The following is a 27,455-nucleotide window of genomic DNA, read 5'->3' on the forward strand; positions in this document are numbered from 1 at the left end:
TCTTAAAATCACCTTTAACATTTGTTTTGAAGAATATGCAACTCAGCAAGTGCTCAACAGTATTCACTGGTGTTCCTTACACATTTTTGTAGCGAACTATGGCATCTGTCATGTTTTATGTGTGTTTTATGTAGCAATTTGTAAATTAAGTTTCACTTTCACTTTCACTTTCTTTCACAAAATGGCAAATAAAAAATGACAGAAGCCAAATTTCGCCTTGAAACTTGTTAGGGACTGCTAGTGAACACCCCTAACCACTTTGTGAGCTGTAGACTTTCGAAAACAAATGTTAAAGTTGATTTTAAGAACAGAGTTGTAGGTGCTCATAGACGGCCATTCTAAAGCTGGTTGAGATCAAATCCAAATCAGCCAAATAACAGAGACTGCAGCAAACATGAAATAAACGGTGAGGGGGACTCTAAAACATTGCAGACCACTCAGAAAATGGCCTTAATGTTCAAAAAACTGGACTTCCCGGATACCGGATCCTACGAAAGGGTTGAAACACATAGCCTACTCACACATGTGGGCCCTTTTTATCACGTTGGCTTGACTGAAAAACCCGGCTACCGGATCCTGGATCCTGGAACCGGATCCGGATCCTGTGAAAAACCCTATTATCCTGCCGGATCCGGAACCGGATCTTGGATCCGGTGCATCTCTAGTGTTGACCCATGGCCCTCTCTTTATGTTGCTTTTGTATTATCTAGTGCAGTGATTCTCAAAGTGTGGTCCGGGGACCACTAGTGGTCCGCGACAGAGCTCAGGTGGTCCGCGAGGGGATTTCTACTTTTCCTAGATAAGCTAGCAGTAGGCTATATTTGTAACATTTTCATGTTTTCAACAAAATAAGACAGGCTTATAATGTGAATAAAAAGTAAGTGATCTGCATCAAAATTAACAGTGTCAAATTAGCACCCATCAACTGCCAATTCAGTTGACAGGTGGTCCCTGATCATTTTTGTGGGGGACAAAGTGGTCCTCGGTCTGAAAATGTTTGAGAAACACTGATCTAGTGTCTGTTCTGAGTGTTTTAATGCCTGCTACAACCTATTTTCCCTTTGGGGACAAATAAAACTTGAACTTGTACAATGCTTATTTTCTTTCCACTACAGGGCCTTTGAAATAGGCATACCAATTTGAGATAGCAACTCAGATGCTCTAATCCCAACAGGGCAAAGTCAGGGGTGCATATATGCGTGCATTCAACGTTTCAACTAAATCATGACTTGGTATCACTAGAATCTTTGGGTCAAGCCAGGTTGACCAACGCAGTGATGCCAATTTCAGCTTCAACGCTTTCCTCTCATTTTAGACATGATGAGGGTGAAATTGAATTGTCACTGGAGGCAATTTCGGAAAGCTTTTCATGAAATGATCTTCCATCCACAGAATAGCATCCAAAATAGTGTTTCTCAATAGGGGCTCTACAGCCCCCCAGGGGGCATTGAGAAGGCTACAGCTGAGAGGGGGCGTGTTTAGTTGCCATTAGTCCAATTTATTTTTTAATACTTGTGGGGGATGTTGGCAGGCTTATGATGAGGTCAAGGGGGTGTTGGCAGGCTTATGATGATGTCTAAGGGGCTTTTTTGTAAAGGTAGGAGAACCACTGATTCCAAAGGTACATAATGACAGTGGGAAAGCCACCAAGCAGAGTGACAAGGCAACGACATTTGCTATCATCACAGCCAAATACCTGTATTTGTTATTGGCTTCTTCTGACTCCGTCCCAAATATTAACTAATTTGACATAATTTGACCACTAGGTGGTGCTCTAATTATCCACATATCTACAGTCATGTACAGTATTATTATAGGCCTACTTGTTCCAATGATCACAAACCTTGGCCCATGCCAGACCATGCCTGGCAGTTCAAGTCCTCTGTTTTCGCTTACTGTCTTGGCTTTCCATTGCATTGTGTTTAGCCATGAGAGCGTAGTACAGTGGATTGGGTGCAGGGAGTCAACGTAGGTGGCAATGTGTTAGATGCCATGCTCAAGTGCTCTGCTAGAATGCTGTGCTGGATAAGGATGTAGGATAGCTGTGGTTACTCACTCACCTCCCCCACTCACATATTTTCTTTTACTGTAGCTATAGTCAAACCTGAAACTTTTGTCCAAATAGTACACTACACTCCCTAACCATTAGGCCACAGCTGCCTGCTGGAAGAATCAATAGGCTACAATTATTATGCATCAGTCACTTTGCTCTGAGGAATAAGAATAAATAAATAAATATCTAAAAATATTTAATTAGCCTATTTGGTGGTTCCACTGACTGCGGCCACTTAAGTTTAATTGTTGAAAGTCTGTCTCTGGAGAGCATTAGGTGTGTGTGTGTGTGTGTGTGTGTGTGTGTGTGTGTGTGTGTGTGTGTGTGTGTGTGTGTGTGTGTGTGTGTGTGTGTGTGTGTGTGTGTGTGTGTGTGTGTGTGTGTGTGTGTGTGTGTGATCGAAGACGCGTTAAAAAGTGATGACCTCAGCAGACTTTATATCCCTTTTATCCCCACCAGTTCATATTTTGGTCAATTCAGGCAATTCAGCTGACTGTTCAGACGAGGGACCACCTCTGTATTTCTGCATTAGTATGACTGAATGCATCTCAAGTGGACATGCCAGGGTCATCCAAAGATCTGACTACGCGAGGGCAGCCTAACCAACTTGAAGCCCATCCATTACATCAAACAGTAAAAGCTCGGGGGTGCATATTGCGTGGACATGATATGCCGCTTGGTTTTTGCGTTGGAATCCGAGGGATGATCACTGTTCTGCACTTGCACCGTGATACAAAGTAGATCAGAATCCTACGCGCTTCCACGGAGAAGAGGGACACGTTGAACACAGCAGGCTACGATTGCTATTTAATCGTTGGAGATGACAGATTGCGAAATCCATTGCCCAGCCGTGAACCATGTTTTAGAAACCTCGCGCAAGGGCTAGATGGATGCCGTTATTTGTTAGCGCAGAGCGAGGCAAATTGAAACCATACTGAAAAAAATCCCACCCGAAACATTGCCGAACGACACGACGAGCAGCTTCCAGGAATTCGCCTCTCGTTCTCAGGGTTCTCCATCAGCTCATTTCGCCAAGATAATGGGGTAAGTACATTTGTGTGCGGACGCATAACGCTGAGGACTGGGCTGTAAAAACACACACTGAACACTTTAGCCTCCATGGGTCTACGAAGTAAAATACTCTGTCGTGTGTTACATTTTGGTCATGGAGACAGTTTTCATTCACCAACCGCAGATTGATCCGGTTACGTGGCGCTATTCCGACATGTCGCTATTCCGACATTGATGTCTATTGTCGGCATACCGGCGCGAGTTATGCAATTTCTTTGGTTTGTGCTACGTTGCTCAGCTTTTACTAAGTTTAGGGAGAGTGCATACAGTTACCCTAACCCTAACCCTAACCCTGACCCTAACCCTAACCCTAACCCTAACCCTACGGTATGTCGGCTGTCTGAATAGCGGTGTGTCGGAATAGCGGTATGTCGGAATAGCGATTGCCCCCCCTGATTGATCCTTAGCCCAAGTCGACCTTTCCCGTGCAGTTCAGTCAGATCAGAACTGTCAATTGAATTGAGCTGCGTCGATGCGGTGGGCTTTACGCAATCAACAAAATACATAGGAATTAGCTATCAAATACTCAGTGAAAGTTATTGTGTATAGACTGGGGCTTCTTGAATCTCCGAGCGGTGTGTGCACACACAGCTCCTAAATAAATGAATGGAATGTCTGGATACGCGGTGGCTTCAAATCCCCTTTGAGTGCATCGAATTCCTTTTGCATTCAGGAGTTATAGACATAGAAATTGAGGTATTTAAATGGCGACCAAAATTGCAGACTGCAGCATAGGCATGTAGGCAGGACTCCTTTCTAAAAATACTTCTCTTGGGTTGTAAAACAGCAACGTATTTAGCATGCGTCCTATGTGTTAGCAAGCATTAATGGCCAACTACATAGGGGGGGAGAATGACTGGATTTGATGCACTTGCGCTGCCACTCCATTTGTTCTCGATGGCATTGCTTCCCTTTCGTATGAAAATGTACGATTGATTTAAGTCTCTCTTTTTTGCATGTATGCCAATTTTATCACTCTGTAATGTCGCTGCATCCCTTAGCTTTGGAGTCTTTAATGGTCTCATGGAAGGCTATGGGAATGCGATAAGCCCGGCGCACAGCACCACTGTGTGCGGAGCATTCCTGACATCTCTAGCGAAAGGCCCTCCCACCCACATAAGTCCAGCTGCAGACTGCTGCTCGTAATCTAATGAACCACTTAGGGCTCACATTCAATCGCTGCCAATTCAAAGGTCAGGAATGAAAGAAAAATGGACTTTTTGTAGGTAGTTCTATTGCCATTTTCAATTTAACCCCCAAATTCAAATTGCATTTTTCTTGCCAGTATTAAGCCCCACACAAAACAATTGCACACTCTGGACCCTTCAAAGAATGTTCAAGTTGATCAGAGATGGGCCCCCCAATACCATGTGAGACTGTAGGGTTGTGTCAGGCTGCTAAACATCTTTTCCAATATAGAATTGTGAAAGCATTCAGTTACTGATGTGAAGCAATGCAATTCTGCTGCGTTTGGATTAGCTGACAGCTTTGCTTTTGGTCAGCATTTTGATATTACTTTCATATTGCAGTAGCCTATTTCAGCAGCTATCTGGTGTTTAACTTGGAACGCATTAACATCCATCCTCTGTGAACTGGACGCCTGGTGTATAGCCTATGGTCTATTATTTTCTCACACACAAATGGCATCTCGTGGTTATGTGCGACTTTGTGTTGGCGACTGCAGAAAAGTGGAGAGACATCTTTAAAATTCTCCCAGGAGTTTGTGCAGTACTTTTCTTAGTCTTACTCTGCGGTCAGCAGATCCTGCTAAAAGTGGCGTATACTTGCTCCACCCTATAGGCCTACACACATAGAAAACTCACTCAGGGACAATCCAAAGTCTAAAATTGGATTGCTTTCACTGTGAAGCAAAGGGCCGTCACAGCCAGGTCGCTGACAGTGTTGACCAGGCCCAAGACAAAGTCGTCTGAAAGGGCCCCCCAGCCAAATGCATACAATGTAATGACAACCCAATTCTGGGCCCTCTATCTCCCCTGGCCTGGGACAACTGTCCCCTTTGTTGGCACCCGTTGTCACAGCTGTGTTAGTGTACTGTCTTTAGTTGCTTTACAAAAACTGCACAACTGTACTAAACTGTTTTCTTGAGCATATTCTTTATTTACATTGACACCATCTTCGACAGGATGTGCTGCCAAATTGGCTGGGATGATATGTAGATCTAGACAAGCAATAAAACAGAACACATATAATAACAGTTATGAGAATGTAAGGATTTATGACTTTTGAAGTAGTAGCGAGATGTATCAGTGCGCTGTTGTCACACAGCTTGTGTATGCCCATGATGAATTATTTATGCTGAATTGATGTGTTAGGCCTATGTATTTCGTAATTGTAGTCATCTAGTAATGATGACACGCCTGTCTTCCTGCTATTATAACCATAGCCAACCCATAGCCAAGTCATCATGTTTACTACGCAGTAACGACTGAAGATACTTGTCACGATAGGCTTGTGTGGGTGTTGGGCTGTCTTGGTGCAGAGATGTTCTCACGGACATTAATACGCACAGTATGACGAGAATAATTCAATCAGTTCTCTTTGTGTCTGTCACATCTCTACCTTTTCAATTTTCCAATTTGAAATATTGGTGCTTGTGCGCGTGAAGCTAAGTTTTTGTGTCATTGTAAAAGACAACTCCCTAGTCTAGTCTACGGTATGGATGGAGGAAAGTGAGATCATTTCGCATCTTGGCTGGCAATGCTCAAAACTCATCGTTCCTGAGGTGCAATGGAACATGTTTCTCTGGCAGTGCATTCTCTTTTATGACGTCTGGATCAGGCCAAGTCTGAGCAGATCTGAGCAGAGTCGGAGCAGAGCAGAGCAGGCCAAATGCGCTCCCCCACCGCCACCACACTCAGTGCCAACACATTGTAAATGTTTGTCAAGTTGGCACGCGAACAAGCACAGGGACGCCACTCCAGTCAGGAAGAGAAGAGAGCGTTCGTTATACAGGTAGACGAGGATAGGATATGTCTTCTTTTAATTACCTCAGTCCACTGGGATGTGGAGAAATGTGTGCAGTATTACAGTTTGACAGCTCAAATGTCTGCTCATGACTATTTGCACTCAGTAATGGAGGAATAAATTACTTCTGTGTCTTATGTGTCAAGAAGAGAGTAGGACTAAGCACACACTGGAAGAGTGTTAATCACTAAGTGTTGAATTAACACCACAAGAATATTCAAAGAATTCCACTGCAAAACGGGGAATATCCATTTTGTAGAAATTCAGGAAATTGACATTTTTGTATTGGACATTTCCATTGCATTGCATTGCAAAATGCATTTTAAAAAGTATGGTCTCAAAATATTTGAATTTCAAGAATTCACCCATGGATGATTGGACTTGTGAACAGTCATTTCCAATAATAAAATGCAAAAAGTAAAAAATGGTGGATACACCGTTTTGCAACAAATCTCTTCATTCATACCACACTTGGATTCAACACTCGTCGAGAGTGTGTTTGGGTCTTCTTCAATCTGTAGCCTAAGTGTTGAATTAACACTGCACCGTTTACTCACTGTGGATGTTGTATGAGATCTTTTAAGTGTTTCGTTGAAGCGCTAGCCAGGTGACGGGGAGGGGAAGGCAAGGAAGTTCTCTGAGCTATCCAGCCCGGCCCACTGAGCCCAGCCCAGGCCAGCAGAGTAATTGATCTTCAGCAGAAAGCTGCTAATAATGTAATGAAGCCAACTGCTCTTAGGCTAACTGAGTTATTAGCGCACTGAGGCAGGTACTCAAAAGTGCACCACCACCCACCCAGCACAGAGCCAGCGGCATGATGGGATATGTACCCAGGCTGATGCCAACAGGCCGGCAGGATGAGGGGTCGCCGCGGATATATGGAAATGAAATGCACAGTAGCCTACACTTTGCAATGTTAGCTCAACTCTTAGAGACTCGGATTTGACCACTCGTGGTGTTGGTGGTGCTCTCCAAGTGTTGAGTTAGCACTGGAAAAAAACACCTGGTGATATATCATGCAAATATTTTCCAATACAAAGATGCGGAAGGGATGAGAAATGTTATGCTGATCCACTGTGTGATGGAATCACAATCAGCTCTCCTAAACCAGCTTTGCTTTGAGGATAGGGGGTTACATTTTGTCCCTTTTTTGAGAATGGTCAGAGAACCTGTAATAACGTCTGTCTTCACTCCCTGTGCACATGGCCCGATTCAATAGGTCTGAAACCTCACTTGTACACAAAGGCGTGCACAGAGAGGGACGAGGTGGTTCCGAAGCACCTGCCCCTTTGCCTTCCACATTCTTTTTATCCACAATGCATTGTGGTCTATGTTGACATGAGTATCTAGAAATGCCTATTAGCCTAGTAAGACAACCAGGAATTGCCCCCCCACACACACACACACAGCACCTGTCCCCCAAAATCACACATGTTTCTCGCACATCAGTACATCCTGACCCTTAAGCACAAAACACTGAAAACAAAACAGAACAAAAAAGTACAATCTTCATAATTAGACTAAAGTTTAAGGTTCAGATTCATTAGTGGTTCACTACTGCCCTTACCAAATAAGAGACTGGTTTCCAATATGGCAATATGTTTTTTCCTAATTGAGAAAATGTTGTCATCTTATAAGCCTTTTTCGTTTTGTTTCTAGAGTGTATTTGGTCCCAGAGTCCTCTCTAAGTGTTGAATTAACAACACTGCATTTTTTACTGTGTAGTTTGTTACGCAGTATAGTATGCATAGTTGCACATTTTGTGCTTGACAGCATGAAAGCCCAGATCCAAATTGATGGCCGGTCTGTCATTGAAATTGGTCTGTCTTCTCCAGTGCTTAGCATACAGCCCTGTTTTTGGAATAGTGTACTGTGATCCAGCTTAGAAAAGAATAGAAAAGGTGAGATGGAGGTGGAGAGAGAGAGAGAGGGGTAGAGAGGGAGAGAGAGAGAGAGAGAGAGAGAGAGAGAGAGAGAGAGAGAGAGAGAAAGAGAGAGAGAGAGAAATATATCAGGGAATAGTCACCTTTGTTGTCAATTTAGCATTCTAGCACATGCCCCTTTCCCCTCATCTCCACCTCGCCTGCTGTTGCCCCGGTGAGCCATCTCTGCCTGCTAATGCTATGCTATTACTAATCACAGAAGGGTCCATTTATAGAAGGATATCACGCGCGCACGCACGCACACACACACACACACACACACACACACACACACACACACACACACACACACACACACACACACACACACACACACACACACACACACACACACACACACACACACACACACACACACACACACATTCACTGAGGTGGATTTCACAGCTCACCCAGCTTTACTGCTCGAGTCTGTAGTGATAGGGATGTTTTTGTCCAAAAAAAAACAACACATGACAGCTCTTTACTTCAGTTCTTCACTTGTGGCATTTACAGACATTTTCATCATAGTTGAGGGGAGTTTGAGTGGAGTGCAGATATCCTGACAGTCACTCACACGCAGTGAGAATTTACTGCCACCTGGGTTGAATAAAAGACTGTTTGAGAGAACAACAGGAGGAAAAACAGGGTAGTTCACTACAGCGTCAGAATACACAGAATTCCCAATGTCGATATTCCGTGGCCCTGCACACATACAATTACCTGCCAAATGCGTTTATGGCATCATGAGGAAGTGAATTATGTTGGTATTATTTCTGTGTTTACCATTGTGATAATCTCCCGTGTTGTCCAGGTTTAAATTGTCAAATTGTGGCGTCAAATAGTTAAACATGGGGTAGAATTGCGAAATTATCTCTCCAAAACAGCTGACAGAAAGTCACAGTGCGCAGATTCAATGTGTGGTGGTTGGCTTACCAAAACTGGCATCAATGGTGATTCGGGCCATAATGTTCATACCAACGATGTAAAAAGTTGTCTTGGGCAATTCTACAGTCTGTAATGTCTTGCAGGGCCACTTTGAAACAAATGTATAGCCACAATAAACTATGAGGTAATCCTTCACGGCTGTGACGATCCGATAGGCTACTATACCATATTTCCACAGACTTATGACTTGGGTTAATACCACCCATCCCCATTGGGTTAATACGACTCATCTCCATCCTCATTTCCCCCTCTAGATGGACTAATGTAGTCATTACGGAGCATAATAGCGTCCCATTGTCTCTTTATCGCTACCCAATGATTTATGATTATTCTGGGACCACAAGAAATCTTAATTTACGTAAATGAAAATAGAAAAAGACAATCTCAGGGCTTAAGACTGAAATAGTGAGGCAATTACACATTTGAATATGAATGTAAGTGACTGTATGACCATTTTGTATGACTGATAAAATACAAGTTTCTTGTATAGCTTGTATTATTTCACCTACTGTACAGTTTGAAATGGTTGTTTGGTTGTATGTGGATTTTTGGGCGAGTGAGTGAGAAAGGATACCCCAGACCCCACCCCACCACCTCTCCAGCTCAATCCAGTGAGTGCTGGCCGCTTCTGTTCCCAAAGACCCTCCCTCATGTGCTACTGCTATCCTATCGCATGCTCGGATCATTCCATACGATAATCACATTTCTCTACTCATCATCCTAAAAGAAACCCCACTGTCAGATTTGAGCAGCAAACAACCATCTCCTGTTCAGTCGTCGGATTCAATGCAATCTTTCTCTCTCTCTTTCTGTCTGTTTCTTCTGTTTTATTCTTTCATTCGTGATCATGTTTTTCTTTCTCTCTTTCTTTCTTTCTTTCTTTCTTTCTTTCTTTCTTTCTTTCTTTCTTTCTTTCTTTCTTTCTTTCTTTCTTTCCTCAACTGCTTGAGCCACCACCTCCACCCCCCATATGGTGATTGCTGTTGAATTTTAATGTTAATTATGCAGTGCGCCTTTGATGTTTCTGTAAGATTTTCAGCCCCCTGGTGCAGCGTAAGCACTTCCCTGTCTACTCTGCTGTGTGTGTGTGTGTGTGTGTGTGTGTGTGTGTGTGTGTGTGTGTGTGTGTGTGTGTGTGTGTGTGTGTGTGTGTGTGTGTGTGTGTGTGTGTGTGTGTGTGTGTGTGTCTTCCTCTCACTCGCTCTCTCACTCTCTTCTTCACTTTCTTCCTCTGCCACCCTCTTCCTCCTGCTCCTCTTCCTCCTCCCTCTCTTTCACTCTTCTCATCCCTTTCTTTCACTTTTTCTTCTTCAATTCTTTCCTCTGCTATCCTCATCCTCCTCCTCATCCTCTTCCTCCTCCTACTTCTCCTCTCTCTTGTCTGCTCCCTCTTTTTCTCCTTTCCCTACTTATCCCTCTACCATCCTCCTCCTCCTCCTCCTCTTTCACTCCTCTCTCTGGTCCATTCTCTCTCTCACACACACACACACTTCTTTTCTCCATCCTCCTCTTTCTTCTCTTTCACTCTGCAAAACTGCAAAAAAATCCTCCTCTTTCCCTCCCTTCCTCGTCTCTTCTCTCCACTGTCCTCTTCCTCCTCTTCCGTCTCCTCCACCTTCCTCTCTGTCACTCTCTTCCTCTCCAATTTCCGCAATGCTTTCCTCTGCCATGCTCTTCCTTCTCCTTCCTCTTTCTCTCCTCCTAAATTCTTCCCCCTGTCATCCTCTTCCTCTTTCTCCTCTACCTCCCCCTCGTCTCTCTCACTCTTTGCTCCCTCCACTCTCTCTTCTTCCATCCCTATTCTCTTCCAGCCACTCCTCCTCCTCTCATTCCCTCTCTTCCTCATCCATCTCTCTCTCTCCCTCCCTCCTTCCCATCCTCCCTCTGCTGTCCTCTTGTTCTTCCTCCTCCCATTACTCCTCCTCCTCCTCTGGCACTCTGTCGCTCTTTATCCCACTCCCCTCCTCCGCCTCCTTCTCTTCCTCCTCCTCCTCCTCTTTTCCTCCTATCTTCTGCTCTCTACCTCATCCCATTTCTCTCTCCTCCTCTCCTGTATGAGAGAGTGCATCAGGATAATGCTAGGGTGACGGGGGCATGGTAATGGGATTGAATATGGTGATTTGCACAAGTATGGGAATTGCACACAATAATAAACATAGTGCCTCAGCCCCACTACCACTACCACCTCCACCACGTTCACCACCCCCACCATTGTGCCCGGATGCCCCCGCGACCGCTGCTCGAAATCCAGGGATGTAAGCTGGCAACGACAGATAGCAGCATGGCTGCCAGTGTTACAGCATGAGACAAAAGTGTACAGTAAAGAGAGAGAGAGAGAGAGAGAGAGAGAGAGAGAGAGAGAGAGAGAGAGAGAGAGAGAGAGAGAGAGGGAGAGAGAGAGAGAGAACAGGGGGAAGAGAGAAAGAGACAAATATGAGCATGAGACAAAAGTGCACAGTTCAGAGAGAGAGAGAGAGAGAGAGAGAGAGAGAGGGAAAGCGCATTTACATGTTTCTGTTCCTTGGTGTGTATTTGTGTGTGATTAGTTGTCCTCTGCTGCACTGCTGAGCCGCTTCAGGGGGAGTACTAGTGCTGGTAATCGGGGTAACCATCTTTCACCCCCTACTGTACTCCCCCCCCACACACACACACACACACACACGCCGACCCCCTACTCATCCTCTCACTTCCGGCTCCTGCATTCCAACACACACACACACATACACTACACACATTCCACCACCACTTCCACCCTCCTCCATCACCACTTCCCCCATCCTCCACCAGTACTTCCACAGCCCCATCCACAGCATCCACTCCAGTACCCACCCACAACTTCCGGATCCTCCATCCCCAGGCAACCCCCTCCCCAACCCCCAAGCACACACACACACACACACACACACACACACACACACACACACACACACACACACACACACACACACACACACACACACACACACACACACACACACACACACACACACACACACACACACACACACACACACACACTCTTCCCCCCTTCCATCACTCGGCTCCTGTTAGTGTGTAGGAGGCAGCTCACGGCCCGCCCACCCCCACGCTGTTTGGCTCTCCGGGGAGCAGCGTCTCCAAATAATAATGGGGCCTCTTCCATGATGCTGCATTCCCTGCCTATTAAACTCCCACCTATTAGAGCTCTCAGATGGGGGCCACTGCCAAGCAGGGAAAGAAAAAGCAAAGCAAGGCAAGGCAAGGTAAGGCAAGATAGCTTTAGCAAGCCCCATGTGCATATTTATGAAAGTACATTGGTTGTTGTTGGTGGTGGTGTGTGTGTGTGTGTGTGTGTGTGTGTGTGTGTGTGTGTGTGTGTGTGTGTGTGTATGTGTGTGTGCGTGTGCGTGTGTGTGCTCTTTGGTGTTTATGACAGCGTAAGACAGGGGTATAGAGAGAGGGAGAGAGAGAGAGAAAAGGGAGAGAGCGAAAGAAAGGAGAAGAGAAGAGAAGGAGAAAAAAGTGATGGTGTGCACTCTGCTCACCTCTGCTCTCCACTGCACACCCACTGCAAACATGTGATTCAGAGAAGAGGAGAGAAGAGAGAGTGAGAAAAGAGTTCTATTTAAGGCCAGTTCACTCTCCTCTCTGGTTGACTCAGAGAAAAGGAAAATCATCTAAATCGCTGAAAGGGAATCTGATAGAAAATAATTGTGTTGCCTGTGGAGGCTTCTTTTAATTGAGCCGTCTTCTCTTTCGGGGGTGAAATTAGATGAAGGGGATGGGGGATGGTAAAACAATACCGTTGGGATCGCAATATTTTTGTCATTATTTTCAAGACTTATGCACACAAATATTACATTTTCAGTGATAAGGTACAGATAGGCAGGGGGATAAGAATTGTTTTTCTTGTCAACTGATGTCTTACCATATCTGGTGGCACCAAGCTTGTATAGTGTTTCATGCACAAGCAAGTCTATTGCTTGCAAAAAATTACGACTTGTTTTTGGAGGTGAGAGAAGACATAACTAGGCGTCCATGTCCATGAGACGTTGATCGATAGCTGATTTCTGGCGTTAAGCTATGTTAACTTTTGCCCATTGAATAGCTTCTACCTTGTAATGTTGAGATGTCGGGTTTGTTGTCAACAAAGGTGAGAACTGAAGAGGCATGAACACATGAGAGGGCAGGTGTAAAATGACTGTTAAAGGGGTATGCCATTATTTTGGGGCTTAATACAGTTAACATCGTTGGCTGGGGTTTATAAAGGTGGTAGAGTGTCTTATTTTTCATATTAAGCGTTGTCTTGCTTTAAGACAAGTTAAAAGAGTATGTCGCTACGGATCCATTGACTTTCAATAGCTTAGCGACATGCTCCCTCAGTTAACTTGTCTTAAAGCAAGACAACGGCTTACAGGAAAAAGAAGACACTTTACCACCTTTATAAACCCTGGCCAAGGATTTTAACTGTACTAAGTCCCAAAATAGTGGCATACCCCTTTAATAGTCTGAGGGTGTCACAGAAATTCATGTGTATGGGAGGATTTCCAGAAAAAGCTTCCTCCCAGGGTTTGCACATTGGTGAGACACCTCTAGGGATATACCACAAGACATGTTTGGACCTAGGCCCTGAATGTTGTGACGTTGTGCACGTTGTGTCCTGAAAGCGCAGCCTACCTCAGACTGGCATCATGTTTCTGTGTATGTATCTAACGCATTTGTGTTCTGCGTGGTGGTGCAACACCTTTTGAAGTTAAATTGTGCCCCTCAATTGCAACGGCAAAGCACTTTCGTGGACTTCTGTCACGTGACGAGGTTTGCACCGTTTTACTACCGTTTTCCGGTGTTCTTGTTTTGCCATCGTGAAGTTCTGTTGCTAAACGTGAAAATACTTTGCATTGCCCTTACCAAAACCATCCCTAAACCTAACTTGTCACAGGGCATTGTGGAGCATGCCTTAACTTGCAAAGGTGTAGTGCACACACACAGTGGTCGGTTCAAATCAGTGTATTAAGGCGGGCATGCACTGTGCGATATTTTCAATCGTGGGTATTTACCTCCTTCTCACACGGCATGAGGGAACTTAAAGATTTAAAAGTTCACATCTCACGACTCATGTCCTCACACTAAACGAGCCAATAGTTGGATGCGAGCAGAATGCTCCCACTGTGCGACACGGAAGGCATGTTTCCCGGGTCTGCAGAGGAGGGAACACGCACACCTGAGGTGGAGATGAGGACGCGCTCAAGAGTGAATCGTGCTGCCCTATCAATTTGTGCATGTGTAGTGTCAAATCGGGTCATAGCACTGCTTTAACTGTGCGATTTACTCACGAGGGACGACCAGGATTTCAAACCGTTTTGATTTTCTTGCGACGCTACGATTGCACAATCGTGAGGTGAAATCGCTTGTCGTTACCCCATGTACACTACGCGATGCAGACTCACGATTGACCTGCGATTTACCAAGAAATCGGCGCGACTGCCAAGAAGTCGTGCGAGTGACAAATCGTGGCAAGATCGGGGAAAAGTCGCACAGTGTAAGCCTGGCTTTAGTTACACTCTGTTATGATGCCATGTTGCCTACTTTCTCAGTGCTGTCTTTTTAGAATCGTTCCAAACCCTCGGAGCACCATCCTCAGCGGTGCTCTTTGGTGAGTCAACGTCAGGAAAATATTTTGTTTATTTATTAAGTCATGATTTTACAACTCTTCAGTTTTGAGCTCCAGTCCAGATATTCAAATCTGCTGTATTAACCCCTTAATGCGCGCCGTACCTCCTGTGGCATGCTGTAATAGACATTGAAAGTTAACTACTATAGTACTACACTACTATGACAGTGCACAGGGCCTTTAGTAATACATTATGACTTGGTCATTGCCATTCTGGTAACAGCTAATTTATAATGCCGTGTCTTAAGGGGTTAAGAGATATGATATCCACACTGCTTATGGCACAGACTCAACTGCAGAGTTTTGTGTACTGTGTTTGAACTGTGTTTGCCTCTTAGCTACCACCATATCAGCACGGTTTATTTCGTACACATTTCTGCTTCAGTCTCTCCTCTATGAAAAAACGCTTTTGCTGACGTAATTGCCGAGTTAAGGAGATGGGCTTTAGATCAGAGGGTTGCAGGTTCAGATCCCACCCTCCCACTCCCTACCACACTTCACAGCTGAGGTGCCCTTGAGCAAGTCCCCTAACCCCACACTGCTGCAGGGTCTGTAACCAATACCCTTTAAGTAAATGTAAGTCACTTTGGATAAAAAAAAAGCGCCAGCTAAGTTTAATGTAATGCAATGTACAGTGCATGCACCGACATCCTAGTGGATTTGTGGGGAGCAGGTGTCGCCTACACGTACTATGTTGTTCTTACTATTTGTTTCATTGGTCCTATCACATGTTTGCGTAAATGCACATTGACCCAGTCGGCTCCTCTGCATTGTTTTCCCCTCCGAATGCACCACCCGTGGTCGTGCGATGCCAATCACTGTCAGTCATTTGGCATATTGATTAGCCGCTATAAACAGAGGGTGGAGCAAACGTGAGGGAAAACAAGATATTTCATGGACGGCCTCAGAGTTGCCGACTGGGTCAATAGGCATAGCTGTAGCACAAATGCACAGCCGAACTTGTTTGCTGTCGATTCCATTGGGTCTATAAGCTGTTTGCATTGCATACAGTACATGCAGTGCTGAATGTGTTTGCTGTTTGTGTCATTGCGTGCCGCTTTGTGTGTTTGCATACAGTACATTCACAGTTCACTGCCGTGCGTCGCTGCCCCTCTGGCCCCCCTGTGGCCAATCACAGATTGAGAGGTTGGGGAGGTCAGCAGACGTGCACAGGCACGGAGAGAGAGCTTGGACAGTGGACAGGGTGAGGAGGAGGAGGGGGTGTAGTAGTCCCAGGGGACAGGAACTGGGGGGGTGAGGTGGGGGTGGTTGGTGGGGAGGGAGGGGACAGGAGGGGACAGGGGCGGGCATCTGGCTGGAGTCATGACAGGGTACCGCGACCCAACCTATAATTAGTCCCCCGTACAGCAAAGCAGCCAGCCAGCGAGGTACGGCGAGCGAGCGAGCCAGGGAACGAACGAATGAACGAGCGAGTGAGCGAGAGTGCGAGTGAGCAAGAGTGCAGAAACCAAACAGCTGACATTTCTATTTCGGCCTCGTGGCTGGATAGACACCCTCCTGCCTGCCTGCCTGCCTACTTGTAGCCAGCAGCCAGCCCCCCCAGCAATCTCTCTCTCTCGCTCTCTCGCTCTCTCGCTCTCTCCGTCAGTGTGTAGTACAGTACAGTGTAGTGACAGTTGCACTTGTCAGCTCAGTCGCAGCGGTGGTGGTGTTGTTATGGTGTTATGGTGTGTTATGGCTACTGGGCTCCACACACACACACCATACCACACCACACCACACCAGCGCTCCACCTGCACTGCACTAGTGGTTTACAGCACTGCTAGTAAACCACCACTAGCACCAGCAGCCCCCACCACCAGCAGCAACTAGAGCCAGCAGCCAGCAGCCACAGCCAGTGGAGCCAAGATGGACTCCAGTTGCAGCAGCAGAGGTGTAGGGGTAGGCGGTGGAGGTGTAGGCGGTGGTGGCAGAGACATGGTGATCCAGCTCCCCGGCGGCGGCCATGGCCATGGCCACTCGGGGTCGTCGCCCCACGGCGGGCCCCAGATGGCGGGCGAGACGGTGGTGCTGCGGCCCAAGGAGGTTCACCACTTCTTCTTTGTGCCCTTCAGGGAGCAACCGATCTTCAGCACTCGCGCCCACGTCTTCCAGATCGACCCCAGCACCAAGAAGAACTGGGTGCCCACCAGCAAGCACGCCGTCACCGTCTCCTACTTCTACGACAGCACGCGCAACGTCTACCGCATCATCAGCCTGGATGGCACTAAGGTAAGCCCAGGAGAAACAATCTTCATCTCTTTGCTGTTATTGGTCCATCACTTGTTACTTGTCCTGGCCATCTTGCACTTTGATGTCAGTCTGTGAATGTCAGCCCTGTGTATGTCTATGTCCTTCACGGTATAGAGAGAAAAACATCATTTCAATTTCATTGTATGACCTGTGCGTATAAAGGCGGACTTGACTTGACTTGGAGTAGGCATCACTCTTAAATAAATCAAATGTGAGGGTGCTGCTGGCACAAGTGCTCCATTCGACTTTTCAACAAAGAGGAAGCACCTTGCATGCATATAGAGTTCTATATTGTGCAAAAACGCGCTTTGGTCGAAATACATTTGCACTTTGCACAATATAAATCTCTAAACTTATTTCAGCCGAAGCACGTTTGCACAATTAACCTTTAAGAGTGTACCGTCACACCGGTGTGACGGGAATGTTCGGGCAGTGAAAGTTCTATAGAATTCTGGGCGTCATTCAATACAATTTGGAATTTTAGAATCTTGCATTGTTATAGAATGCATTCTTTTTATAGAATGTTCAAAAACCCACCCTCTTAAATTAAAGGACACGGTATGCAAGGTGCGGCCTCTTTCCTCAAAAGGCAGAGGAAAAGGCAAGACCTTGCACAGCACTGTGCTGCACTACACTGCACTGCACAGGCTGTGTTGGTGTTTGACCACATTCCCCTCATGCCCTGTGTGTGTGTTTGTGTGTGTGTGTGTGTGTGTTTGTATGTGTGACTATTATGTGTGTTTGTGTATGGTTGTATTGTGTGTGTGTGTGTGTGTGTGTGTGTGTGTGTGTGTGTGTGTGTGTGTGTGTGTGTGTGTGTGTGTGTGTGTGTGTGTGTGTGTGTGTGTGTGTGTGTGCATGCGCAAGTGTGAGTGTGTGTGTTTGTATGAATATGTGTGTTTGTGTATGCTTGTATTTTGTGTGTGTGTGTGTGTGTGTGTGTGTGTGTGTGTGTGTGTGTGTGTGTGTGTGTGTGTGTGTGTTTCTGTGTGTGTGTGTGTGTGTGTGTGTGTGAGAGAGAGAGAGAGAGAGAGGGAGACAGACAGAGAGAGACAGAGAGCAACCCAGATGCACTTGCGCAATCCAATCAGCTTAATCGTGATAATTCACCAGCTGTGTTGTGGACTGACTGACATGTGGCCATTGTTGTTGTCGTCGCTTCTCCTGCTTTAGCTTTAGCATTAGCATAAACAGCAGTGCCATCTACGTACTGTACGTATCCAATACTGTCTGGGTCATTTACAATTCATAGAGCTTCTGCACTACAGTCTGCACTCTACTGTATGTCCTCTACAAAGTTTCCCATTCATCCAGGTCATGTTGTTTTATTCAACTAAGTTTAATTACACTTTTTGTACTGTATTTGTGGGAGCGTGACTATGTTCCCACAGCCCACTGGTCCCACAGCCCATTGGTCCCACATCAGTAAGATTTTTTACATTATTTGTAGGCATATTGGTTCTCTTAGTTTACTTGGAAATGTGGGAACATGGAGTTGTAGAGCATAGGGCTTATATTTGAATAATTTCGTAAAACTGTGGGAACATGGAGCAGCAGGAATAAGCTGGGACCATCTGGGCTGTGTGACCAATGGGCTGTGGGACCAATGGGCTGTGGGAACATAGAGCTGACCCAGTATTTGTATTGCCTATATTTGTATGTCAAATTGGACGTTGGAGTCTGTAATAAAACTTTGATTGATTGATATAGCAGTTATAAGAAGCATCTTCTATTTGCGGGCCCTAGGCAAAATATAGACATGGCTCCCTTTTGAATTATTACTTTCATTGGCATTGCTAAGGGCAGCTGGACATCCATTGCGGCTTTGGTCATTTAGAGCTAGTCCCTCAACACCGTTCTACCACTGAAACATTGCTATAGTCCCTGAAAAAAATCCTACTACCGTAGTACTACACCAGTATGACAGTGCATAGGTCCTTAAGTAATACATTACAACTTGGTCATTGCCATTCAGCTAATTTATAATAGGGGCCGTGTCTTAAGGAGTTAATCTAAATTCTTTGATCTGGATCACGTTATTCAAAAGGGTTTAGTTAAAATCAACTGGACTTCTTCGTGGAGCCTCGACACACTAAGTCTTTGTCCCATGGATGCCTCTTCTTGTGTTTTCGCACTTGTGCTGAGGTCAGCTTGGTATCCATTACTGCCTGGGTCATTTAGAGTGCCAATCTAATTCATCTAACTCATTTAGTCAGTCCCTCCAGTTTTTCGCGATTCAGCGATCGCGTGGATTCATGCAAATTCAATGATATTCCGCATAATTTCACGATGCCGCGTAATTCCTGTAAAGCCGCATTTTTCCCGCAAAATTTCAACATTCTGTGGAGTTTATTGATTTATATTTTCGTCAAAAAAAAATAAAAATGTGACTACAATACCACCGGAGACGAAAACCAATACGAAGCATTTTTGTTAATATGTCACTGAAACATTGAAAAAGAATTGCCTGCTATTTCGGAAGTCGCGACCTTCATCTCAGCTGTTCCGCGTCTCTCCTCCCCTCCCTCACACATACACGCAGGCGTCGGTGCTGCACACTCATGACCTTTTTTTAACAGCAGTAGCCTACTTTTCAGTGCAATCCTGGGTGGAAAAAGTATTGTTGCCCATTTATCCATGACGAAGAAGTGTATGCAGTCATGAAATAGTGGCGGTACTGTCGCACAGTAAACATAGGCTACATGTTTGCGGAACTTCTCCACTCTCCCCTGTCGCTTTCATGAACATGCTACCCGACGGTCGTTGTCTGATCTTTTTTCAATGTTCGCTAATGTTTGTAATTTAAGGGTCTATGTCTATGCGTAGGCACAAGCCTTCTGATAACAATCACTGTAGTGCCGATCGCAAAGGTTTCGGAAGTGTGGGGTTTTGCAACTTGTTTCAGTCAAGGACACCGAGATAGGAAGTGAACGGCCCTTCCACGCTTTCACTGTGTTATTGCTGTGTCTTGCGAATCCATGCAACCATGCACACAACCATGTCAACGAGAGCGTGTATGCCATCACAACTTTGCATCAAGCAAATAATATGCAACAGCTTGCAATCACGCGAGAGAGAGAGAGAGAGAGAGAGAGAGAGAGAGACGTCTTCCAGCAGGTGACATTGTAACGCTTGCATACAGCCTGGCTACTGTACCCCGCGACGCTCTTCATTAGGCCTAGTGGTAGGCTATACCCACAAGTACTATTTTTTTCATAACGCGCTGTCCCGTTTCCCCCCGAAGTCGTTCTAAAATATCGAAAGAGATTTATGAGTGTCGCGGCCATGATTTTACACATTGGACGCACTGGCTAATAGGCCTAAGACGCTCTGACAGCTTTTGACAATATTTTATTATTCTATTATATAGGAAGTGTGTTTCTGAATCTCTCTCTCTTTTGTCTTAAGCCTGCTTAGACTAATTGTGGTTTTCAGTTACCAAAAAAACCCAGAAAGGGATGCAAAATCTTTGCAAAAAATGAGAAAATGCCGCAAAATCTTTGCAAAAAATGAGAAAATGCCGCCACAAAATCAGGCATTTTGACCGCAAAAATCACAAAATCCCAGTGCAAAATCCTGGAGGGACTGATTTAGAGTGAAATGCTGTGATCCAGGTGACATGTTATGCTATGATCCAGGTGACATGTCATTCAAAGCAGCAGATGTGTAAAGCGTAAAAGTAGAGGTACTCTTACAGTGTGTCTATGGTTCAATGGAGTAACTGGTGCATAAACTAAACTGTCTCCAGTTGAAGTCGAATATGTATTAGCATTTGCTGAGGACAGCTTAGTACCATTACTACTTCATTTAGAGTCATTATAGAAGCTAGTATAGAGATAGACATTTTAGAGTAAGTATATACATTCTAGTGATCCAGGTCATATTATTCAAAGGTTATAAGCAAAACAACTGAACTTCTTCTTGGATACAGTTCATATTTGTCATTACTGTAGGTCATTGTTGATGTGCCTTCTTACCGTATGTGTTAGCATTTGCTGAGGACAAGCTTGGCTGTTTTTGTAATTTGTCAATTGTCATTTGGAGTTGCTTTAGAAGCTAGTATAGAAATAGAGATGATACAGTTCGTATAAAAATCCAGGTCATGTTATTCAAAAGCGTTTAGACGTCTTCTTGGACACTTCATCTTCATCCTTATCCTGACATCATTGTTGACGTCTCTTCTTACTGTACTGCGGTGGTCTCCAAATGGCGGCCCGTGGGCCAGATCCGGCCCGGCCCAGGCGGGCATGGCAAACATTTGGCCCGCCATGAGGTTGGAACCAGCGAAAACATGTATCTGTGCTAATTTGCGCAACATAATTTGGCCCTTAGGGGAAAGGAATTGGAGCCCACTGCTGTAATGCATATGTTTATGTTAGCGTTTGCTGGGGGCAGTTTGCTTGGCATCCATTACTGCCTGATCTGTTCTAGTGTCCCCTGTGGGAGTCTGGGCAGATGGGACGTCTGTGTTACTGTGTGACTGCCATCGCCACTGACTCTGACTGTCATCAGCAGATGAGAATTAAGGAGTTAGCCACTGGCGGACAGATTACAGACGCTACTGAACCGAACGTGACACATGCACACACAACACACACACACACACACACGCACACACACAGACACTCAGACACACTCACACAGACACACACACACACACACACACACACACACACACAAACACACGCACACACACACACACACACACACACACACAGCCAATGAAAACGTACACACTGACACACACACGCTCAATGACACGTACAGTCCATATAGACTATACCCCCACTCATATAACGTACACACACACACACATACACCCCCACATGCAGGGTATTAACCAGGGGCTGACAGATTAGGGAGGCCACTGACTAACATCACACGCTTTCCAACCTCCCCCACCACCACACACATACACAGCCATACCCACTCACTCGCAAATCACCAGGCCAAAGGCGGGGGGGCCAGTGCGGGTGTCTGACCTGCTTTCGCTTCAAAAGTTCGCCCCAAGCCCACAGCGTAACAGGACACCGAAGGTTACTGTGGTCCCCCCGGTCTCCAGGCAACATCAACACTATCTGTGACGGCCTGGCTGCAGCATGTCAGCTCTCGTGGTTGGCAGCTAAAAAGACAAGAAAAGAACAGAAAAGAAAAACAATTGCAATAGATTTGCCAGAGTACATCATTACCATATGGTGGTATTTCTTTGTACTTATGACAAATGATGGCTCCCTCCCCCCCTTGAGTATTGTCATGTTAGCGCCTGGATTAGCCGAAGCTAGCCCACACTTGGCACAGTTACACACTGCACCATTACTCACATCCCCCTTGTCAGCTAGATCTGCCATTTGGCATTTTGAAACCTTTTTTTGAGTAATGAATCAGAGGCATAAGTTCAAGTCCAACCAACACGATGACCATATATTTGATCCTTTACACACTCCAATATTACTCATGGTCATGGAGGTCCTTAATTTTTTTTGTAAGATTGCCATTGATTCAGTTCAGGTCACTGTATTCAAAGGGGTGTTGTAACTGGGGATTATTTTAGGACTTCTCTCCTTTGCATGAATGTGTGTGTGTGTCCATTGGGCGAGCGAGGGCGTTGTAGGTGACTGGACTTCTTTTTAGAGCTTGAGCATGTTTTGATTTCACCATAAAGGCAGTTCTGGTCTGATGGCCCCAAAAGCCCCAAAAGCAAGCCCAGTCAAGTCCAGTACTGGTTTGAATCCTTCAGTATGTTTTTCAATCGTTCCTCGCACTCGCGCGCGTGTGTGTGTGTGTGTTCACAACATTACACTCACAATATCTTGGACAGGATACAGTATCATGGTGAGTCCTTGCTTTATTTGCACTAGAGCTATGATTCAGTCAAGCAACACATAGTGATTATTGTTTTCTATTATGTTAGAAAAAGGAAGCAGTTCTCCTGATTCTTCTCTTTGCAGTGTGTGGCGCTTATTTATATTTGTTCTGGTAAATGTATGAATATATTACTATTTTAACTTAGACATCAATACACTTGTCTGAAGAGACACATTTTCCCAAGCAAATGTTAACAGTAACATGGGAATTATTGTCAAAAGATGCATGGGGATTTCCTGGTGAACCAGAAGCTATGTGTTGACACCCAGGGGGCTGGGCTACACAAACCTTCTGGTGCACCTGTGATTCGCTCTCCTCCTCCGTTTACGAAATAAACGGGGCAGCTCGACGAATCAGGATCGTAGGGAGGGATTTCAGTGGGTATGACGTTTATCGAACGCAACACCCTCCCCCAGGGTAGTTCGGCTGTGCCCGCCCCCTCCCTGAATCACAACAGTAATGGCGGCGTGCGAGGAGTTATCATGCGTCGGGATGGAAGCAGCAATTTCAGCGGTGTTATCCAAAATACCTCAAGTTGATTTTCTAAAGGACGTTGTTCTGTTTTGGTTCCCGACCTGGCGGCGGTTACGTGACGACACGTCATACGTCACAAAGCTTCAACGTGAGTGGTCGAAGTGTCATGTCATTCATATGAGGTTGCTCCAACCGCGTGCAAGCATCTTTTGACTAAACCCCGCCTGCGGAGACGCGTGAAAGGGCAGTGTGCCAGTAGCCTGTTACTTACAGGCTACTGGTTCACCAGGAAAGCATGGGGATGGGGATTGGTTACAAACAACTTAATGTGGAAAACAGTAGGCCTAAACAAGTCAAGTCAAGTCAAGTCAACTGTACTTTATTGTCAAAAATCTATGTAACAGGGTTAGCAGCACAGAAGTTTGAAATTGCGTTTGACCAGTCTCCAATGTGCAGTTTAACTAAAAACATTTAAATAAGACATTGACAATAATCAAGAAATAAGCAAGTGACCCATTGTCCAATAACTGTCTTGGCAAACTCATTGACGATGTAAAGATGTCATGCATGGCATCTAGATGTTCACCCGAAGCAATCATCACACCAATTTAATTTGCATAACAAAAAAGAGATGTTAAGACAACATGGTCAACATGGACATACCTTTGTCTCCTCACCCTTACTGGTGTCCGTCTTTTTGCTGTCAGTAACAATTTGTACATCAAAACGGTACTCCCCACGGAAAACCTGGTCAGTGGAGGCAGATGGATTGGTTTACATGTTGGATTTGAAAAACATGAACACCTCTTGAAAGCATATGGCTTGCTCTCAAGAAATTAGGGCGGTAACGATACACTCAACACACGATTCGGTTAGTATCACGATTTTTGACCTACGGTTCGATACACCACACGATTTCACATTTGCTAATGTTATAAAATAAAATGAATAATAAAACTATGAAAGATTGTAGATAGGTTTATTTATAGAATAGGTTACAAGAGGCTACTAATAATTTCAAAAAGTTGAAATATAATAATGAAGATGATTTGAGGCTTGGAAGCACAGTCACTTCATATCTTGCGCTAGTTTTCTGGATGGATGGGTAACAAAACCTTGAATGGGTGTATCACGATACTGCCTCCTTGTATCACAATACAGTATTGTGACTGTGTATCATGATTTCTCGGTTCGATACAATATCGTTACAGCCCTACAAGAAATATAAACACAATTCCGTTTGAACAGAAATGATGAGATGTAGTTATACACAAATCTGGGCCTTGTCCACTCTCTCCACTTTGTAATTGTACACATCATCGTCCCGTTTGTTGAATTCACTGATGGCGAAGTTCAAAAATTCTTGCACCTCAGGCAAGTTGATGTCCACATCAAGTTGATGTCCGCCAATGTCTGAGAAGTTTTGACAATTTTGGCAATGCGTTGACACTGACCAGGGCCAAGGTAGCCAGTAGAACGGCCGCTTTCCACATCATGGTGTTTGAGCAAAGAATGGATTAATAGGAGGTGAAGATGGGCCGCATTTCCCAAAAGCTCCTTAAGTAGTACTTACAGATTGGCCAGAGTACATCATTACCATGTGGTGGTATTTCTTTGTACTTATGACAAACGACGAGCAGCTCCCTCCCCCCTTGAGTGTTGTCATGTTAGCGCCTGGATTAGCCGAAGCTAGCCCACACTTGGCACAGTTACACACTTCACCATTACTCACATCCCCCTTGTCAGCTAGATCTGCCATTTGGCATTTTGAATCAGAGGCATAAGTTCAAGTCCAACACGATGACCATATATTTGATCCTTTCTTTACACACTCTACACACTAATATTACTCATGGATGTCCCTTATTTTTTATGGAAAGGTTGCCATTCATTCAGTTCATGTATCCAAAGGAATTGTAGGTAGCTGGACTTCTTTTTTAGAGCTTGAGCTTGTTTTGATTTCACCATAAAGGCAATTCTGGTCTGATGTCTGATGGCTAGGAAACACCAAAAAGAAACACAGTCAAGTCCAGTAGCCTACTGGTTTGAATCCTTCTGTATGTTTTTCAATCGTTCCTGCTATTTATTTATTTTGTTAACCCTAGAGGTCTTTATCCGGAGTGTGGTGTGTGTGTGTGCGTGCTTGTGTGTGTGTGTGTGTGCGTGCGTGTGTGTGTGCGTGTGTGTGTGTGTGTGTGTGTGTGTGTGTGTGTGTGTGTGCGTGCGTGTGTGTGTGTGTGTGTGTGTCAAGTAGCTGAAATAGCCCCCCCTTGGTCAGCCTCAAACAGCATCCATCCAATACTCTGTAAGGCCTCCCTCCCTCCCTCTTCATGGCTTGTTCCGCTTCTGCTGTCCAGGACAGAAATAAGTAAGGCAGCACTGCCATGCGATCCTGTGGCGGGGCTGGGCTGTCTTTGGCTGTGTGTGTGTGTGTGTGTGTGCGTGTGCGTGTGCGTGTATGTGATCGTTTTATGTGTGTGTCTTACTTTGTGTGCGTGTGTGTGTATGTGAGAGTTTTATGTGTGTGTCTTACTTTGTTTGTGTGTCTTAGTTTGTGTTTGTGTGTCTTAGTTTGTCTGTGTGTGTGTGTGTGTGTGTGTTTGTGTGTCTTAGTTTGTCTGTGTGCGTCTGTGTGCGTCTGTGTGTGTGTGTGTGTGTGTGTGTGTGTGTGTGTGTGTGTGTGTGTGTGTGTGTGTTAGTTTGTGTGTGTTTGTTTGTGTGTGTTTGTGTCTTAGTTTGTATGTGTGTGTCTGTGTCTGTGTTATATGTCTGGTTGTCTGTGGCTGGATGTGACCGTTCGGGGCCAGAGAGAGTAGATCAGGGTTTTTTTTGTACCGGCTCTGTCACCCCGTGATGGTCTTCTCTTAGTGCTTGACGACATGATTAGCCAGCTGAAATGTTGCTTGGCTGGGTCACTGAGCTTGACTGCTGATGGTGACACCAGGTCCCGATGTGGTGGGCTGTGTTCATCTTCGGGGAACAGTGGAAGTGTCTTTCTTTCATTCTTTCTTTCTTTCTTTCTGTCTTTCTTTCTTTCTTTCTTTCTCTCTCTGTCTCTCTCTCTGTCGTTCTTTCGCTCTATCTTCGCTGGGTCAGTGAGCGTGACTGGTGATGGCGGCACCGGTCCCCAAGTGGTGCGCCGTGTTCATCTTTGGGGAACAGCGGAGGTGGAATTGGTGACCCTGCCAGTAGTGGGCCAATATGCTCGCCTTAAACACACGCACACGCACACACACACGCGCGCGCTCGCTCACTGCTAGTGGTGGGGCAATATGCTTGTATCGCCCTTGACTTTTAAAAGCTGTCGTGGATATGGAGTGACTGTATTAGCAGCAAAGTGCGAAGGAGCAGGCATGCACAGTCGGGCAGACACGCACGCACACACACACACACACGCGCGCGCACACACACACACACACACACACACACACACACACACACACACACACACACACACACACACGCACACACCACTGGGGAAATACATTCTTCAATTCCTGTCATTTCATCCCACAGCATGATCCACATGAGTGCTGCTAGACATTCTTTTCTTTTTCGCCGTGTCTTCCTCTCCCCTTCTCTTCCTTTCTCTCTCCCTCCAATCTTTCTCTATGTCTCTTTCTGTTTTCTTTCCAGCCACGTCTCCTTTCTTTCTTTCTTTCTTTTGCACTTTCACTCTTTCTTCCTTTCCCTCTTTCATTTGCTCTTTCTTTCATTACATTACATTATATTACATTACTTTTAGCTGCTGCTTTTATCCAAAGCCACATGCAGTTATCCACAGGGTATTGGTTACAGTCCCTGGAGCATTATGGGGGTTAGGTGCTTTGCTCAAGGCCACCTCATCCGTGACATGTGGATGGGGATGGAAGGATGGGATTCGAACCTGCGGCCCTCTGATCTAAAGCCCGTCCCCTTCACCACTATAGGCTCTGACTTTGTCTGTCTTGCTTTTCTCTCCTGCTCTTTTCTTGCCACACAATCTATTTTTTTTCTTTTGTTATTCTTTTTCTCTTTTCACTCTACTTCTCTTGCTTTTTCTGTCTCGCTCCACTTTTCTTGGCTGGTCTTGTCCTCTCTTTATAATCACTTTTTCTTCCTCAGACTTTATGATCCCCCTTCAATTTCCCACTCCACTCTATATCCACTCCACTCCTCCATAGCCGCCTCTCTCTCTCTCTCTCTCTCTCTCTCTCTCTCTCTCTCTCTCTCTCTCTCTCTCTCTCTCTCTCTC

General features: G+C 45.3%; 1 protein-coding gene across 2 annotated transcripts in view; it reads left to right on the forward strand.

Moving 5' to 3' along the window:
• Nucleotides 1-2,693: 2,693 nt before the first annotated feature.
• The window catches only part of homer1b (homer scaffold protein 1b), a 66,586-nt gene continuing 41,824 nt past the window's right edge, over nt 2,694-27,455 (forward strand). The window contains exons 1-2 of one of the 2 annotated variants that reach the window (XM_063195136.1): nt 2,694-3,097; nt 16,705-16,861. In XM_063195136.1, coding sequence (XP_063051206.1) covers nt 3,093-3,097; nt 16,705-16,861 — 162 coding nt within the window. In that variant the 5' untranslated portion in view covers nt 2,694-3,092. Of the gene's footprint in view, nt 3,098-16,130; nt 16,862-27,455 lie in introns of those variants that run through there. The other variant, XM_063195135.1, reaches the window with a different exon arrangement.

The sequence above is a fragment of the Engraulis encrasicolus genome, chromosome 3 (genome assembly GCF_034702125.1).
Source record: "Engraulis encrasicolus isolate BLACKSEA-1 chromosome 3, IST_EnEncr_1.0, whole genome shotgun sequence".
Classification (NCBI taxonomy): Eukaryota; Metazoa; Chordata; class Actinopteri; order Clupeiformes; family Engraulidae; genus Engraulis; species Engraulis encrasicolus.